Source organism: Sciurus vulgaris, assembly GCF_902686455.1.
Source record: "Sciurus vulgaris genome assembly, chromosome: 2".
NCBI classification, from domain to species: domain Eukaryota; kingdom Metazoa; phylum Chordata; class Mammalia; order Rodentia; family Sciuridae; genus Sciurus; species Sciurus vulgaris.
Window position 1 is genome coordinate 155,833,184 of NC_136462.1, and position 17,020 is coordinate 155,850,203.

At 43.4% G+C, this 17,020-nt stretch overlaps 1 protein-coding gene across 4 annotated transcripts; it reads right to left on the reverse strand.

The window, feature by feature from the left end:
* Positions 1-2,230: 2,230 nt before the first annotated feature.
* Positions 2,231-14,060, reverse strand: GZF1 (GDNF inducible zinc finger protein 1). 4 transcript variants are annotated; one of them, XM_079126849.1, is made up of 6 exons: positions 13,054-14,060; positions 8,984-10,361; positions 7,528-7,622; positions 5,769-5,936; positions 4,735-4,892; positions 2,231-4,393 (listed from the first exon to the last, which is right to left on the reverse strand). In XM_079126849.1, the coding sequence occupies exons 2-6, from the start codon at positions 10,345-10,347 to the stop codon at positions 4,043-4,045; spliced, it is 2,136 nt and encodes a 711-aa protein (XP_078982975.1). In that variant the 5' UTR covers positions 10,348-10,361; positions 13,054-14,060; the 3' UTR covers positions 2,231-4,042. The 4 variants fall into 4 exon arrangements, with proteins under 4 accessions (XP_078982975.1, XP_078982974.1, XP_078982973.1 ...); XM_079126848.1 differs by lacking the exon at positions 13,054-14,060 and adding an exon at positions 12,667-12,817; XM_079126847.1 differs by lacking the exon at positions 13,054-14,060 and adding an exon at positions 11,392-12,659.
* Between the last annotated feature and the right edge of the window lie 2,960 nt (positions 14,061-17,020).

Sequence of the window (17,020 nt, forward strand, 5' to 3'; positions counted from 1 at the left end):
ATTACATTATGAAAACTAACCATGTAACGTTAAACCTACCCTTGCAGAAAGAATGTGTTTTATGTGAACCTGTACAGTAAATAAAGTGGAAATTATGAGTAGTATTTTGACTAGTCTTTCTTCACAAAATTGACACAGATCAAAAAAAGTAGCTCGCTTCCTTTCCTTCAAATTGTCCCTGTCATTATCTAATGCAGTGGCATTAATATTTTCTAGGCTCTTTGAACCTTAGTCATTTGATGGCACCTCAGGCCACTGAGGTGAGCTTTTTGGAAGGAAGCCATGGTGCCTTCTGTTGATGCAGGCACTAAGTGAGCTTGATAACTGCTGACTTCCCCTTCTTGTCCCTTCCTTGAATCCTTTGGACTCTATAGTTACTTACAAAATTGAGGGAGGAGTCATTGCTTGAAAACTGTTGCGCAAGGTAAGGAACCCTTGAGCCTGATTGCCCCTGCCTCCCCAAGAAAGTAAGGTGATTTGGGCAGTGTGGGCATTTAGTTGAATCTTACAGGTATCTCTACAGGGACAGCAGATGCCTCTGGGAAAGGGTCATGCTCAGTGACCTCCTAGGGCCTGAAATTCTGGGGAGGAAGAGGACCTGTGTGTGGGTAGTATAGGCCAACTCATCCTATCATCCTGCCATAGATCATTGACTTTGGGTGCTAGAGCATATTCACAAGTTAAAGTAATTCAAAGCGGAGCACAGCAGCACATGCCTGTAATACCAATGACTTGGAAAGCTGCTACAGAAGGACTTCACCCTCAGCAATTTGACCAGACCCTGTCTCTAAAAAATAAAAAGTAGTAGGAATGTAGTTTAATGATAGAATACTCCCAGCTTCAATCCTCAGCACCACACACACACACATATATATGTATACATATATAAAATGTATATGTATATATTTACATACTTTTTTTTTTTTTTTGGCGGTACTGGGGATCGAACTCAGGGCCTTGTGCTTTTGAGGCAAGCACTCTACCAGCTGAGCTATCTCCCCAGCCCTACATATATATTTTTTTTAATCAGTGAATTTTAATGAATGGTAGAACAGACCATTCCAATCTAGGAATTCTGAGAAGTTGAAGTTTAAAGGTCTGCTCTTTCAAATGGTTTTCTGACAGAAGTCTTGTCCACCTTCATAAGAGGTCTATACAGATGGTCAGAGTGAATGGTTTCTGAGGCTGTTTGGGGGACATCCTGGATGGCTGTGACCTACTTGTAGCCTTCTCAATCCCATCGGCTCCTGTTCAGTTGCATGTGAATAAAAGTCCTTTGCATGAGTACACTTCCCAGCTGAATAATAGGTACTGCCCAAGTAGTGAATACTACTGATTTCCAGAAATGTTGGTCCTTGTATGAAAAGTATGACAGGTTAGTTTTATAGGTTAGTTTAACAGGATAAAACTAAGGTAGAACTTAAATTTGGAGAATCACCAACAGCAAAATCATGAGGTTTTCCCCACTGCCTGGTCCACTTTTTCAAAACTCTGTAAGAGCCCTGTGAAGTTTGGGCTGATGTTTCACACAAAATGGTTGGAATGGTACCAGGTCAGCACCTTGATGACCTTTTTATTGACATCCTTTAGAAGCAGCATACATGATACCACCATCCAGACACTCTTCATTATGTGCTTGGGACTGACATATTCTTATCTACGTGGCCTCGTTTGTACTCAGTGTGGCTACACTTAGATTAGGTGAGACAGGGAGATGTCCCCCTCCCCCAAAGTCTTCTGCAGGTTTTATGGATTTCTCTGTTCTCACATATCCTTATCCTTCCAGGAAGGGGATAAAGAATTTTTTTTAAAAAATGTTTTAGTTGTTGATGGACCTTTATTCATATGTAGCGCTGAGAATCGAACCCAGTGCCCCACACATGCTAGGCAAGTGCTCTACCACTGAGTCACAACCCCAGCCCTGGGGATAAAGAAATTATGTATCTAAAAGTCATCTCTGATACCTACTATGATTTATATTGAAGAACTGGGCAAAGAGCAACCTTGTACTTATACCTTCCCTAGTAGAACATTTTTCATTTTGCCTGAGCAGCAAGTAGTATTTCCTCCCCAGACTGTCAATTCTAAAGACTACTGTGGATGAAGATTAGTTCTTAGATTTCAAATCTCATTATTCATACTAAGCAAGTTATATGTGTTTCAGTTAAGAATCTTAAGTATATTATTTCTATAGACCCTAAGTTGTATAATAAGTTTAGAACTGCAGAACTACTTTAGCAAAGCAGACTTTTATTAACACATTAAACAATTTCATGTAGAACGTCTAAAAGAAACAAATTCAAGACAAGAGTTCTTCCAGTAGGTAACAAAATAAACTATTGTTTAAATTCCTTCTCAAGATGACTTTATTCCATAAACAGTACATGGGTTGAGCAGGTTCAGTCTTCTTCACCAAGATTAAAAATGTTTGTATGACAGTCACTGTTTTTTGGTTCTGTAAACACAACTAGGATAGGATGATGTGGTCATAACTGAATTTGGAGTAATTCAGTCCTGTGACCTTCAAGAGCAGGTGTGAAACAGGGCCTGGAAACACCTCGAAGTGACTTCACTAATTACTTAAACATGTTAACACAAAATGAGCAGGGAGGAAGAAAAGCTTCCCTCAATTTGTCATACTGCAGCTCTGTCTTCATTATGGAGCTTAAGAACAAGGTACCTTCCTCTTAAGAAAATCAAAGTGTTTTCATAGGAAAATTTAATAAATTAACATCTGGGAGAAAGCAACTAGTAAACAATAATGCTCCTTTAAAGCACTCTTAAAATTAATGTTCAAGGATTACATGTGGAATCAAAGCATTTCACAAGCACATACCACACACTCAAGGCCCTGGAACCAAATGTCAGGAGTAGTAAATACAACAGAATCCTCTTTTCACTGAATTTTTCTGAATAATTAAATCCAGCATGAGAAAGCCGAAGGAACATTTAAGACAGTACTGGTTCTGTATGATCTGCTCATTAAGGCATATCAGAGATGAATGTGCCAAGGCTTTTGGTCCCTTCCAGATTCTTGCATGCTCCCAAGGAAGCAGATTTGTGGCAATCATTTCAACCTCCTGATGTGGAAATGAGGAAGTCTGTGTTTCTGGAAATTATAGAAATAGAGGAAAACCTAGCAAAAATACTAATATTCTGCATTCTAAGATTTGCCACGATCACCTCATTTTGCTATTTGTGAATAAAATGACTACCCAATGTTCAAGTGCTTTCTAAAGCCTCTTCATTTTTCACAACTCTGCAAAAAATACTACAGTTTGGCTAGACTCTTTGGTAGAATAGCTCTTAACCTAATCCAGTTTTTAAGAATGAAACTGAACAGCCACATCTCATTTCAAAAGTTGATTTTATGACAAATTCCCTACCTCTATATGTGCTATGAGTACAGATATACAAAGTTTTGCAAGTGTTCAATTTGTCATTCCTTTTTTCATGCCTACAGATAGGGTGTTGAGGAGGAATGAATGCAATCACACATTTCTTCAGTCCCATTCAAGGGCTCCCCAGAGCAGATCTGATTTGCTTCAACTCAACAAGGAAGAAACAGCTGAAAATACATGGCCCCAATTTTATTTCAGCTTGTAGAAAAATACCTCAAAAGAATCAAAAGAAGTAAACACACATGGAAGTATAAGGCAGGGCAAGACCGGGAAGACCATTAACAGCAATTTCATGAGCTGGGTCAATGCTCTGTACTCTGCAATTAAGACAAGCAGTCATCTAAACATCAAGAGAATCAAGCATTAGGATGATTAGTGCATACAGTATACACCAGAATTAAGTGAGCTTATGTTAACTTTGTCGACAAAGTGTAGCTGAGATCATGCAGATCAGGATTTTTAAGGGAAAGCTTTAAAACTGCTGTGATAAAGACGTGCAAGTTAGTGGAAGTTTAGGAATATCTGCAGAGGTCATTCTTGCCTGCATCTTTGCACACATTCAATTATTTTTCTTAGCCCCTGGCATTGTCTAGAGTGTAGCTATCACACACAAAGACTTATTGGCACACAACTTCAAGCTCCTACTCCATATTGGTCAAAGAGGGAAGCTGTGTGGGTACTGAATCTGTCTGTGGAGTCAGCTCGCTAAGCTCACTGATGGTGGTGGCAAGCAGAGAGTCCTGGGACACCACGGGGTCCTCCACTTTGCAGACTATGTCTGCAGAACTGTTCTCAGGCACAGTAGGCACACCACCTTGGACTGTGGCCAGGTTGTGAAAATGGCCATTTTCTGCAAAAGACAGCAATTTATCTGGAAGTTTGGGTGATGCATATTCTTCATCAGGCTGTTCCATCTTGTGTTCTTCATCATTTTTGGGTGAACCATCTACAATAACAAGGAAAGACTTCCATGGAGTATTCTTATCGTGTATCTACAAATCAAACACAAAAGTCACTTAATGAGTCTCTGTACATATCCCAATTTACAGATACACTGTTAACAAGTGCCTCTTTTTTAAAAAATAGGTCTTTCTCCAACTTAGTTTTTTTTTTGCAGTGAAATCTCTTTACTAAATGAAATACCTGCCTACCACCAGTGTCACTACTGGATATTTGCCATGAACTTTGTTCACTCTGTACTCACTGCAGAGAACACCTGAGCTGTTACCTCCTCTAACCCCCTTAGGAAATGATGTCAGGTATTTCTGGCTGGTTCAGAGTTATGTATCTAAGGACCAGCAATGTCCATCAGACAGGCCATTCTGTCGCTTACTGTGGTGTGCCTCCGGAGAGTGGACTTGTCAGTAAATGTCCGTCCACATGCATTACACATGAATGGCTTCTCTCCAGTGTGGATGCGATGGTGGCGCTGGAGGGCGTTGAGCTGGGTGAACTGCTTTCCGCACTGGTCACAACAATATGGCCGCTCCCCTGAGGTAGGAAAAGAAAAACCTATTGGGAGATCTCATCTCTTCAGCCTACTGAATTTAATCCTGAATACACTCCAGGAAAATCTGTCTGCAGACTCCAGGAAAACCTCAACACTTCCACATATAGGAAGCAATGTTGGGGGTTACTCCAGGGCCAACTGTGAGACATACCAATCGATTGTCCTTATAATATCAAATTTATGCCAACACCAAAAACAGACCACAATCCATTCCTGCAGGTGGTATATCTGTAGAAAAGACACCTGTTTTTCACAGTAAAGACTACAAAATTGCAAATCCCCTGATAACTGAATTTGTGTGCATACTTGTGTATATACAATAACAGATCATTATCCCTACTTACAATCTAAAAATACTAAAATATGCACATCCATATTGAAATATTCATTCATGGATAAGGTGTCTACCCTTTCCAGTTAAAAACTCCATGCAGCAAAGGAACTTGATTGTCCCCCATTTGCCCACAAAAGTTTTCCCATTTTCCAGATTCTCAGAGCCAGAAATTAGAAAAAAAAAATTTTTGGAGGGGTACTGGGGATCGAACCCAGGGGTACTTAACCACTGAGCCACATACCCACTACGTTTTATTTTTTATTTTTGAAACAAGGTCTTGCTAAGTTGCTGAGGCTGGCCTCAAACTTGTGATCCTCTTGCCTAAGCCTTCTGAATCGCTGGGATTACAGGCATGTGCCACCACACCCAGCTAGAAACTGTTTAAAAAAAAAAAAAAAAATGCTACTGTGACATACAGTTTGGCCATTTTTCTCCCAAAGCTTTTCTAGTAAATCTAAAACCTTTGGGCTGTTTTTCTTGCTGAACCAAACTAACTTCCTTCCCTGGGACACTGCAGCCATACCTGTATGGACTTTATTATGCTGGTAAAGTGAATTCCGCTGGGCAAAAGTCCTGAAACATACTTCACATTTGAAGGGTTTGGATCCAGTATGGATTCTATTGTGGTGTTTTAAGTACTCCTTAGACGCAAAACTCTTGCCACATGTTTCACACATAAAAGGCCTTTCACCTATATGAAAAGACAAAATAAAATTAAAAACAATAACAGGCATTCCAAAATGCATGGGAACAGAAGGTCCACACTCAAACCCCTTGGTGGGCAGCATGTTATATTTTCTAATTATAACCATTATAAAACATCTAGTCACAGAAGATGCTTGCTATTTGCTGAAAGTTAGTATAAAATACCCTTAGAAATCTAAGGAACATTCCACTAGACTAGATCAAGAGTTACCATTCAGCCAGCTCACATTTTAGAAATGTCATTCCATGCAAGAAAACAATTTCACAACTTCTCTTTGGAGGGCTTTTTGGATTGTTCTCAAAGAAGCACTTCTGTGGACTTCTTATCAGAATAAGTCTGATGAAAAAGTTCCTCTCCTTTTAAGAGGGACTATTTTTTCTGAAAAAAGGAGAACTATATGGATTTATAAATGTAACTTCTAGAGTAACAACTGCAATCAACCTGAGTAGACTATAGGACAAGAAAATGTTCAATACCATCTCACTTTCTATAGTTTAAGTTCTTTATTCTCACAACTTGGATTCATCTACAGGTATGCCCCTGATTTCACAAACATCCAAATAAAACCCTGGCTTTAATAAAATCTTAATACATGAATAATCTCATCAAATGACTGATTCTAATTTAATCCTTTGATGTGACCTGACACTGCCCCACCCAGCTTCCATTAGACACCAGTTGTACTCATTTTACATTATGAAATGCCTCATCTCTGTCTTGCCTGCATCTGAATTTGAGGCCGGTATGACAGTGCTTAGAAAGTGAAACATGTAAGCAAAGAATGAACTGGATTAGTAGAGTAACTACAGTACACAACAGTTAGATTTTGTAACCATTTATGTAGTTTACAAGATTCTGAACCTCATGGTCACTGTTGAACCAGAATAAAGCCAATTTGAACTTTCTCCCCCATAAAATAAAATTGTATCACAAAGATTTTGGAAAATAGGAGACTATCCCACTACCTTAATTTAACGATTTATCATACTGCAATTTATTTTGTTCATTTATGTGCAGGTTTTCAATACAGTTGGGAGTGACTGTGAGCTTATTAATTGAGCATTCTAAAATTCAACAACCAAGCCTGGTAGTTTTTTTTAATGCCATTCAGAGTCCCTGTTCTGAATGGTCAAGTCATGAGCCAGGGAATGGATTTACCAGAGTTTGTTGAACCATTTCCTTACATTAATTTGGACAATCAGGGTGTTTCCAATTCTATGTTATTAAAATAACAAAAGGAAAACTAATAGTATATAGCTTTTTTTCATATGTTAAGCAATTTCTTCATGCAGATTCCTGGAAATGGAATTTTCTATGCCAGTAAGAACTATTCCATACCTTTGACACCTAAGACCCTTATGCCAGATCTTATTGCCTGGTGGTATAGAGGCCATGGCCACAAGCACATAAACACTGCAGGCAATGAGTGTATTTTGATTTATTTTTTGCTTACTAGATAAAAAAATTATAGCATGGCTTTAACCTGGACCACTTTGGTAGATGCCAACTTCTAGTCAATTGCAGTTCCCTTCTACAGCTAGGAAAGACATTCAATCACAACAGCATGGGTATTTACCTGTGTGGCACCTTTTATGATAAATCAGCATGTGGTTCTGAGTGAATCTTGCACCACATTCATCACAGACAAAAGGTTTTTCCCCTGTATGAATTCTGAAAGTACAACATTCAGATGGTAACTTAGGGTGTATTTCAAAGCTCACTTTGCAATAAAATTTCCACTCTATCCTGCAAAAATCGTTTACTCCAAGAAACCTGATAAGAATAACCTAAGGGAAAGGTCGAGAGCCCATATTGCCATCCCAAAATAAATGCAATTTCTGTGGAAGGCTAATAGATCGACACATAACCATTTTAGTTCACATCCCAGTGTGGAATCACTGAACATCATCCACGTCATGCTATAAGGCAAGTGCATGCATGGGGAGCCCATGCGTTGGTGTATATTTTAGAACACTAAAGAGTGTCGTCTAATACTGGTAAAAGCTTCCTCATTCAGAATCAGTCACAAGCATCTAAGAACTATTGCTGTCAAAGTACCACATGACCAGAAATTTTACCATCATTTCCTAATGACGTGACAAGTCTCAAAAGGAGAGCTATTCTCAAACTGCTGAAGCAACCTATTTCCATTTTCTAAGGAGCATACATGAGCATTTTAATTTTGCAACCAGCATGATGAAGCAATCAACCATACTTTACTGAGCACTTCCTAAACAAGTATTTTACACTAAAAGATGATAAATGTCATGCCACCACCCCGAAGACTGGCCTAGGTTTGAGATCAGACCTAGAACAGGTTAGAAAATTTAACTGCTTGCCTGGATTTTGAATATATATATATAACTATAAGGAAACTTATTTAAATACTGACCACCACCCACCTAAAAGTTCAAAAAACAAACAGAAAACACAGTCTGTCCTGAATCTGGAGTTTAACCATACAGCACATATTCCAAGTCCTATGAACTAAAAGATAAGATCAGAGAAGTGTTCTAAAGAGGTCATCTGAGCTCTTTAATGGGACCTAGCTGATCACAGAACCCAGGTTCCAAATGAGGTGTCCGGGAAAGTCCAAAAGGGTGATTATCCCAACTCTTCAAGGATGGAGGGGACTGTGAATATCACATGCCAGGTAAGACTTCCAGGTGGGGGCTGTCAATGTGCCCTGCAGCTGTAGAGTGGCTCTGCTCTGAGTCCAGGATTCTGTGCCTGGACATGTCAAGGCAGACAGTGGAGGATCTCCACTGGCCCATGGGCCTTATGAGTTGAGGAGCCATCTCTCTGAGCCTCTCTACCTCCAAAGAGAATTCAAAACTTTCTCACACCAGTCTCTCCATTCTTAGAGGGAACCGATTAAGAAATCAACGATGCAGAGACCGCCACACTGGTCTAAATCCCAGAACCACCTTGGTTTCTCAAAACTCATTTCAAGAATGATTAAGCCCCTGCAAACCAGCCAGCCCTGTCAGAGGCCTTGGCCCTGGGCAGCCAAGTGGTCAGGTGCTGCCTACCTCATGTGGGTCTTGAGCGCTGAGGGCTGTGAGAACTTGGCACCACACTCTGTGCAGCTGTAGGGCCTGTCACCCGTGTGTGTCCGTTCATGGAGCCTCAGCGCGGTCTTGGAGCTCAGGCCCTTGCCACACTGGACACAGCGGTGCCTCTCACCGCCGCCCTCGTGCACCTGTACCACATGCCGCTTTACATCCTTCTTGCGCTTGAACTTCTTGCCACACAGCTCACACGGGAAGTGGCGCTCACTGCTATGCACATGGCGCTGGTGGCTCTTCAGGTTGCAGCGGTTGGCGAAGGTCTGGCAGCAGGTGTCACAGCGGTACACCACCTCAGTGGCAACACCATGGTGGTGCTTGATGTGCTTCAGGAAGCTCTTCTCATATAGAAATGCTTTCTCACAGATAGTACACTGAAAGTTGCTCTTCTTCTTCTTCTCTCCCTCTTCCCCCTCTTCCTCCTCTTCCTCCTCCTCCCCAGTTGCTTTTGGCGGCACTTCCTCCAACTCCACACTGGTACTGCCATCCTGGATTTCTGCAACTGGTTCCATCTCTGGTTCCACACTGTCTGGGCTTTGGTCCTGGGAAAATGTATAATTCTCAGCTTCATCCTCAGCACTTTTTTGCTGCTCCCGGAGTCTTCTTGTATACTTCTTTTTAGGAATTTCCACAAATACCTTTCTTCCAGCCAGCCTTCCACTAGCTCTTCTGATTTTAGGGTAGGGAGGCTTAGCCACATCTTTCTTTTTGTCTAGTTTCTCCTTAGACTTCCTCAGTGGCATATCAGGTGACATGCCATTGCTGATTCTCTCCACTGGGGAATCTGGGGAATCCACAAGGCCATTGGAGTGAGCACCATCCAGGGCTGCACTTGCTGTAGAGCCTGGAGCAACACCTACCTGTGAGCCATTGCTCACCTCTGCCTCCTGAGATTCAGAGAAATTCTGCAATTCCAAAAGGACTGACTCTAACATTTGTTTCTTTAACTGGAAACAAGTTTCTGAAAGGTCCAAACATTTTAGCTTTTCAGCCATTTCCAGCATCCGCTGTACCCGATCTTCTTCCACCTGTACCTTGGCAGTATAGACAAACTCCAGAAATGAAGCAAAGTCAACAACTTGTACTTCATTTAAGTAGACATTAGTTCTGGTACCATCCTCACTCTTCTCATTAAGGAACATTTCCTTAAAAAACTTGCTGGTGGCTGCCAGCACTGCTTTATGGGCCACAAAGTCTTTCCGGACACCCTGATACTCCACACTGACTGTGACGTCACACAGGTGACCCAGAAGGCGAAGCTCATGCATTTCATGCAGAAGGTTAAATGGCGAAGATTTGGATTCCAGCAGAACTGCACCACTTTCCATCTTTCCAAAAACAGCTTTGAAAACAAAAGCAAGAATTATTTCATGTATGAGCAACCACTGAGGTAAAAGGACTAGAAATTATGAGGATTATTTCAGTTCTTTAGAGGACATGCACTGATTAACAACCTAGCTTCTCTCATTTAAAGATTCAAATCACATTTCATTTCTTAGTGTTTTGAAGTGAACTTCCTAATGCACTTTTGTAAGCTATTTGCATGAAAAGTGTACTACCAAGATTTTCCACAATGATAAACAATTCAAGTCATGACTAGTGAAATGCACTGAAGCAGTAATTTGCTTATCAAGGTCATTTTCTAATTTGCTCAGACACACCCCAAAGCTGTAATAGAATTTATGGCAACTATAATATGTACTTCATTGATCAGGAAACCAGATAGCTAAAATGAAACACATGGCTGCCATTGTCTAAGAGCAAAACTTAGACAAACACTGCCACTGAAAACAACTAAATAAAGCACTACTTTCCAGGAGGAAAACTTCCTGGAAAAGTAGTTTATAATTTCTTCCCCACTTCCAACACCCCTAAACACCTGTTAATTTGCATTATCATTACTCTGCTGAAATAATGTAAGTTCCACATCTTTTTTTTTTTTTTTTTTTTTGCGGTGCTGGGGATTGAACCCAGGGCCTTGTACTTGCAAGGCAAGTACTCTATCAACTGAGCTATATCCCCAGCCCACAGTCCCACACCTTTTTAAGCTGTATTACCTTAAGTAAGTAACTTAACCTTTCTGAAGCTTAATTTCCTCCTCTGTAGAAGGCTCACAGGTTACTATGAATCTTTGAATGCAGTATGTCAAGTCATTACAGCTATGCCTGGAATTTGCTGGCTAGGTGTCTGTCTTCCATGTACAAAGGTACTACTATGATCCCCATTTCACAGATGAGGAACTGACAAGTTGGTGGGGACTTGAGCTTGAGCCCAGTGGGACTCTCGACCCAAATACAACTGTTCAAAACGCCCTTCACCTCAGCTTCACCAAATGCAAAAAAAAAAAAAAAAAAAAAACAAACTGATTTTACCTTCTAGATCTTTCCACTGCAGCAACATGAAAATTTCACCTCATGCTATCCCAAGCCTCCATGAGACCCCACATCATCTTCATTTCTTCTGCTTTGCCAATTCTAACTCTTTCCACAGATTCCTTGAGTAGGTGCTTTCTCCTTAAGGTTCAGCCTGAACTTCTGCTCTTAAATCTTCCTCCATGTTACTTTGGTTCCTAGGTACCCACCTTCCTTCTAACCCTTCACCCAGATTCTAGATGTCATCTCAGATTCAACATGTCTAGAGCGAGATTTGTCACTGTCTCTGAAAACCCAGTCCCACCATCCTTCTGTCCCACCAATGATACTGCTCCTCACGCCCACCAGACCCCCAAACGTGGAAAAGATCACTCCGAGTGTACAACTGTAAAACCTAGGTTTGTGCAATGTTGCCTGAAGGAGACTCTACAGCAAACTGAGGAACCCTAAGGAAAGGACATGCTGGAAGTGGGAACCCAGTAAGTTAAAGGGTCTGGCAGTGACCCCAAGGCCAGCCTGGGGAGAAAAGGCTGCAGATGGCTCTATTAGCCTATGCCCATGTCACCAGCCCTGATTTCCCTAAAATTCTGTTAAAAGGTCCACAAGGGAACCTGAGTCCTTACAGGCATCCTTACTGGCAGCAACTTCTGGATCGACAAGGTGAGTTTTGAGCCCTATTTACTAGTTTACCTGCATAATGGAGAGTATGGCCATTCATGGCCATAGACTATCTGCGGCCTAGTGACAACTGTGTCCCACTGCAACTCATTGGCATTCTGGCCACCTCCCAGTGCAGGAGCATATGCATCAACACCGACAAGCAGACCCCCGGGTCCACAGGGACCTCCCAGCCCCGGGAGACCCTGCTTTCCGCAGCCACAGAACTGTGGTTCTCCAGCTAGACATAAAGTCCGCAGACATAAAGCGGGGGTCGCCCTCTACGCTCTGACCGCGCCCGCCCCCACCCTGCCGGAGCGACCACCTCAGCCACCTCGTGCCCCTGGCGGCCCAAACTCCTTGGGTCTATCAAAAAGACCACACGAAGAATAAACCACTGCAACCAGAGTCGAACCCCTCCCCCGACGGACGTGCCCCTTCCAACGCACGCATCCGGGGCCGCGTGGATCCGGCCTGTCCCTTAGCTCGAGGCCGGCCCTACCCCGCTCCCGCATCCCCGAGGCCTGCCTCTCCTCCGGACTGCCGGGGGCGCGGACTGGCGAGAGGCGGCGGCAGACGGCGAGGGTCCAACCGGGACCCTGAAGGCGATACACTCACCTCCCTACCCGCACCCCTAACGCGGCCACTAAGCGCAGGACCAGGCCCGCAGGAACAGCCGGCCGGGCTGGGCAGGGCGCACCCCCCACACACCGGCGCGGGAGCCGCTGATTGGCCGTGGTGGGGGCTCTTCCCCGCCCCCAACAGGCCCCTCCTCCTAGCGGGAGGGGGAAAGGCAGTGCGCACGCACGTCTGGCTGCGGAGGCCGTTCGGGTCTATCTACGTGATCCGACGTATGCTGGGGCGGAGCGACTAACTGGCAGCACAGGATGACGTCACCCGCGGGGAGCCAAAACCTGCGCTTTCGCTGTAGGCACCATAGATGCTCTGGGCCCAGGGCTGAGGTAGTCGCGGAACGTCAGCTGTCTCCAGTGCGTTGTCACTTACCTGTCTATTCCCAGCCGCTGTATCCGCGGCACCTGCAGCTTCCGGGCCCCACAGCCTGGGTACTGCCTGTGGCCGGTGACTGGTTTCCTACTAAGAAGCGCGGAGGTTTACGATGCCAGGCGGCGTCCTAGGATCGCGGTAGTGGACAGGCCGACACTGCCTGTGTCGACAGTGGACACAGGGCGAGACAAAAACGCACTGAGGCGATGAGGGGCTCTGCCGGGCGCAGGGTCCTGGATGGATACCGCGGGGAGCTGCTTCCAGGCAGGGCGCAAAGCGCACTCCTGATGGGCAGACATCTCTGCTTTGTAATGTTCGCGCCTCTACTGTCCACCGCTGGCGCTTGGGGACCGGGAACCACACCTTAGCATCGGCACTGCTTGGTTTGTTTTTTTCCGGGAAACTGCAAACAAGTGAACTGTTTAACTGTTCAATAACGGAATGTCCCTGAGAACCCAACCATTCTTCAATGGAAAACACAATTTATGCCCTAAGATTCTTTGAGTCCTTTAGCTCAAATCTTGCTGTTTGCACCAGTTCTAAACAAAACTCTGCTATGGAAGAACCACCTTAAATCAAACTTGCACTTCTCCATAAATTCTGACTTTGCCTTCCTGCTCCCAGCCTCCGCGAAATCTTTGGGAGATTGCATTCTCTTACTGCCCCCAGTAGTAAATTCAGACTTGGCTTACAATTGGTTGTGTTGGTAATGTTTGGGGAGTGAAAGGACAAATACAAATTTAAAATGAGACAATTTTTCCTGTTGAAGATGAATTACTAACCCCCCTTTTTCTTTTTCTTCTTTTTTTAATTTTTACAGACTGCATTTTGATTCATTGTACACAAATGGGGTACAACTTTTCGTTTCTATGGTTGTACACGATGTAGATTCATACCATTCGTGTAATCATACATGTTCATAGGGTAATGATGTCTGTCTCATTCCACCATCTTTCATACCCCCGCCCCCTCCTCCCTCTCCATTTTCTTTGAGCATTTACTTTATTAAAATTGATAATTAAGTACTCTCTCTCTTTGAAATTCGTATAAATCCTTTTGAAGACTAGAACTTTTGTAGGTTTTATGACTAGAACTACCTTTCTCTAGTACTTACAAGCTGTCTTTTTGAAATGTAAATATCATGAGAGAGTATTGTTATCTCCCAGTTTCTGAGAGAGGATAGGAGCCTAACTTCCGGGGCATTTTGCTTCAAGTTACAAAACTCTTGTCATGGAGATAGCAGAAATTTATTTTTCCTCTGGATAAAGTCAGTTAGCTACCAGAGGTTCACCCCAATTACCAGAGAAAGTTAGAATGCACTATCTAGTCCTCTTACTGGAGGATTGGTTATTACCTTGAAAACATGAACATAACAGGTTGTATTTGCTTGACTGTACAAAACGGTAAGAATTGTTTTTGCCATCTCTTAGTGGATTACCTGTGATGAACCTACATTCTAGTTTGGGTGTTTTGAAATGGAATCTCTTGCTGATAGATAGCAGACAGACATAAGGAGTGGTAACATGAGGATAAGACAATAATTCTAAAGAGTAGGCCTACTGTGCTGATACCCAGGTGTTTTCTTTTAAAAAGCAGTTTACCGGGCAGGGGTTGTGGCTCAGTGGTAGTGCACTTGCCTGGCATGTGTGAGGCCCTGGGTTTGATCCTCAGCACTGCATATAAATAAATAAATAAATAAATAAATAAATAAATAAATAAATAAAATAAAGGTCCATTGACAACTAAAAAGCAGTTTACCTGAGACCATTCTGGCCCAGCCTAGCTTAACAGTATATACTACCTTCCTCAGCAAACAACCTGTTGATAGCAGGAGAGATACAGGCCCAAAGTTTTCTCCCTGCAAATAAGAAGAATGCAAGTTACCTGAAAAGGGGACTTTTGTGACAATTATTCAGACTAGATTCCAGAACTCAGGGAGATAGGATAATTCAAAGCAAACCCTCCTTCCATAAAATCTATAAGAACAGGTTCCAATTAGAGAGGTAAGTGATGGGGGGCCAAGTTGACCCGAGTTACCTTGGGTCTTTACCATGGGGTAAAACAATGGGCAGTTGGACCTGAGAGTCTGATGCAGTCCTGTCAGTCAAGTCAAAAGGTGCATCTGAGAAGTAAGTACTCTCTGGAAACTTCCCTGGTACTCCCCAGTAAAACAGGAGAGCAGAAGGAGCTTGCTGTCTCTTTCCTCTCTGAGATGACCCACACTCCCTTTCTCCTTTGAGAGTGTTTCCTTTTTCCCTGTTTCTTTTCTAGCAGACTCATGCCTGCTACTATGTAAAACTTGCTTAAAATTCTGCAGTTTACATCCCAAGAACCAGTGATTGCAGATCCCCATGGTAACTTGAGTCTGTGAGCAAATCTCCCTCTGTAACATTGCTGTGCTGCCCAGGCTGACCCTGGGTAAAGCATTCCTCCTGTCTCAGTCTCCTGGATCTATAGGTACACACCACCATGCCTGGCTTCTAGCTTATGTTTATTCAAATAAATTTTAAAGTGTTTTCTTGGGTAACTCAGGAACAGAGCATTTGCCTAGCATGGACAAGGCCCTAGGTTCAAACCTTAGCACTGCAAAAATTTATTAATATCTTTTCTTTCCCTACTACCTTTGTGGAGAGGATTTCTTGGTTGGGAAAATATGGTGTTAACTACATCTCCCCATTAGGAATTAGGAGTTGGCTTCAATAAATATTTGAAGGACAAATAAGTGACAGCAGGCATCTTTTCTTAGGCAGATTCTCTTTATAATATGTATTCCATGATTCCAGGAAATTGGAACAAATACATTTGTCACTTGTGGCTCTAGCAGGCCCAGCCCAGAATTATTATTATTATTATTTTTGAGACATTGGCCTTACAAAAAAGTGATCTGTACTAAGGTGTACTCAGTGGTAGAGTGCTCACCTTGTCTTGTATTTAGTGCCCGGCACTACAAATAACAACAAACCACAAAAAGTGACGGCTTCCTTGTTCACTTCAGTGTCTGTTGGCCTCTTGTATATTCCCTTTGGAGAAACTTCGATTCAAATCCTTTGCCCATTCAATACCCCGCCCACCTGACGCCTGCACCTCCCACTGTGGTCCTACTGGCTGTCACCCAAATGCTCGGCAGCGCGTGCCCAGCGGCCCAGTACTCACCACCGGTGCGCCTGGTGGTTCAGGCTGCGCAGCTGTCGGAGACCCCAGCCCCGCCCCGCCCCGCCTGGCCTGGGTCATTGGGCTTGCTCCTTCTTAGGCTCCTTGAAGACGGAGGGCGGAGCTAGAGCTCTGGGATGACTTGGCGTGCGAGACAGGGTCTCCCAACTGACAGATTCTTCTAATTGGTCCTGGGAGGTCGCGGAGTAATGGCTTGGGTATCCTGGGTAAAACTGAGGAGTTGGATCCAAGTACTTAGCGTTTGATGATCAACAGAGTCTGGAGTTGTGGGTTCACCGCGTCTCTCTGTGGAGCTGCGTTGCTTCCCCGAGGTTCCCACTTGGGCTGCGTTTCCATTGGCCAGTCGGCAGGCACGGGAGCCGTCCCTGGGTCTCGCTGGTCTTCGAGAGCTGCTTCGAGCTCCTGGTCGGGGTCGCGGGCTCCCTCCACGCACGGGTGAGGCAGAAGCAGCTCCGCAAGGGGAGGAGGCGCCGCTCACCAAGAGCACCTGAGGGGAAGAGGACCCCTGGGGACGGTTGTGGACTCTGATGGTGGATCGCTACCGCTGCCGCCGCCCCTTGGATGATTTTCCTTAACTTGCGGTCTAAAATGCTGCAAATTGTATGGTATTACAGTGGCTCAAATTAAACATATTTCTAGAGCAGATTAAGGTCAGTTTTAAGCGTTCGAATTTTAACACATCACACTTCTTTATCTGCCTTATATTTGAGCAGAATATTACAACTTTTAAGATAAACCATTTTTACAAACTTGGTTGGAGATTTTTAAATTTTCAGATAAATGTATTTTTGTGAGA

Excerpts from the sequence above, each read along its gene's own strand:
- GZF1 (XM_079126847.1), bottom strand. The coding sequence starts at position 11,419 with ATGTTGCTGCAGTGGAAAGATCTAGAAG. Across the intron at positions 5,937-7,527 it reads TCATAAAAGGTGCCACACAG|GTGAAAGGCCTTTTATGTGT; the intron begins GTAAATACCCAT and ends CTTTTCATATAG. Across the intron at positions 4,394-4,734 it reads CTCTCCGGAGGCACACCACA|ATACACGATAAGAATACTCC; the intron begins GTAAGCGACAGA and ends TTTGATTTGTAG.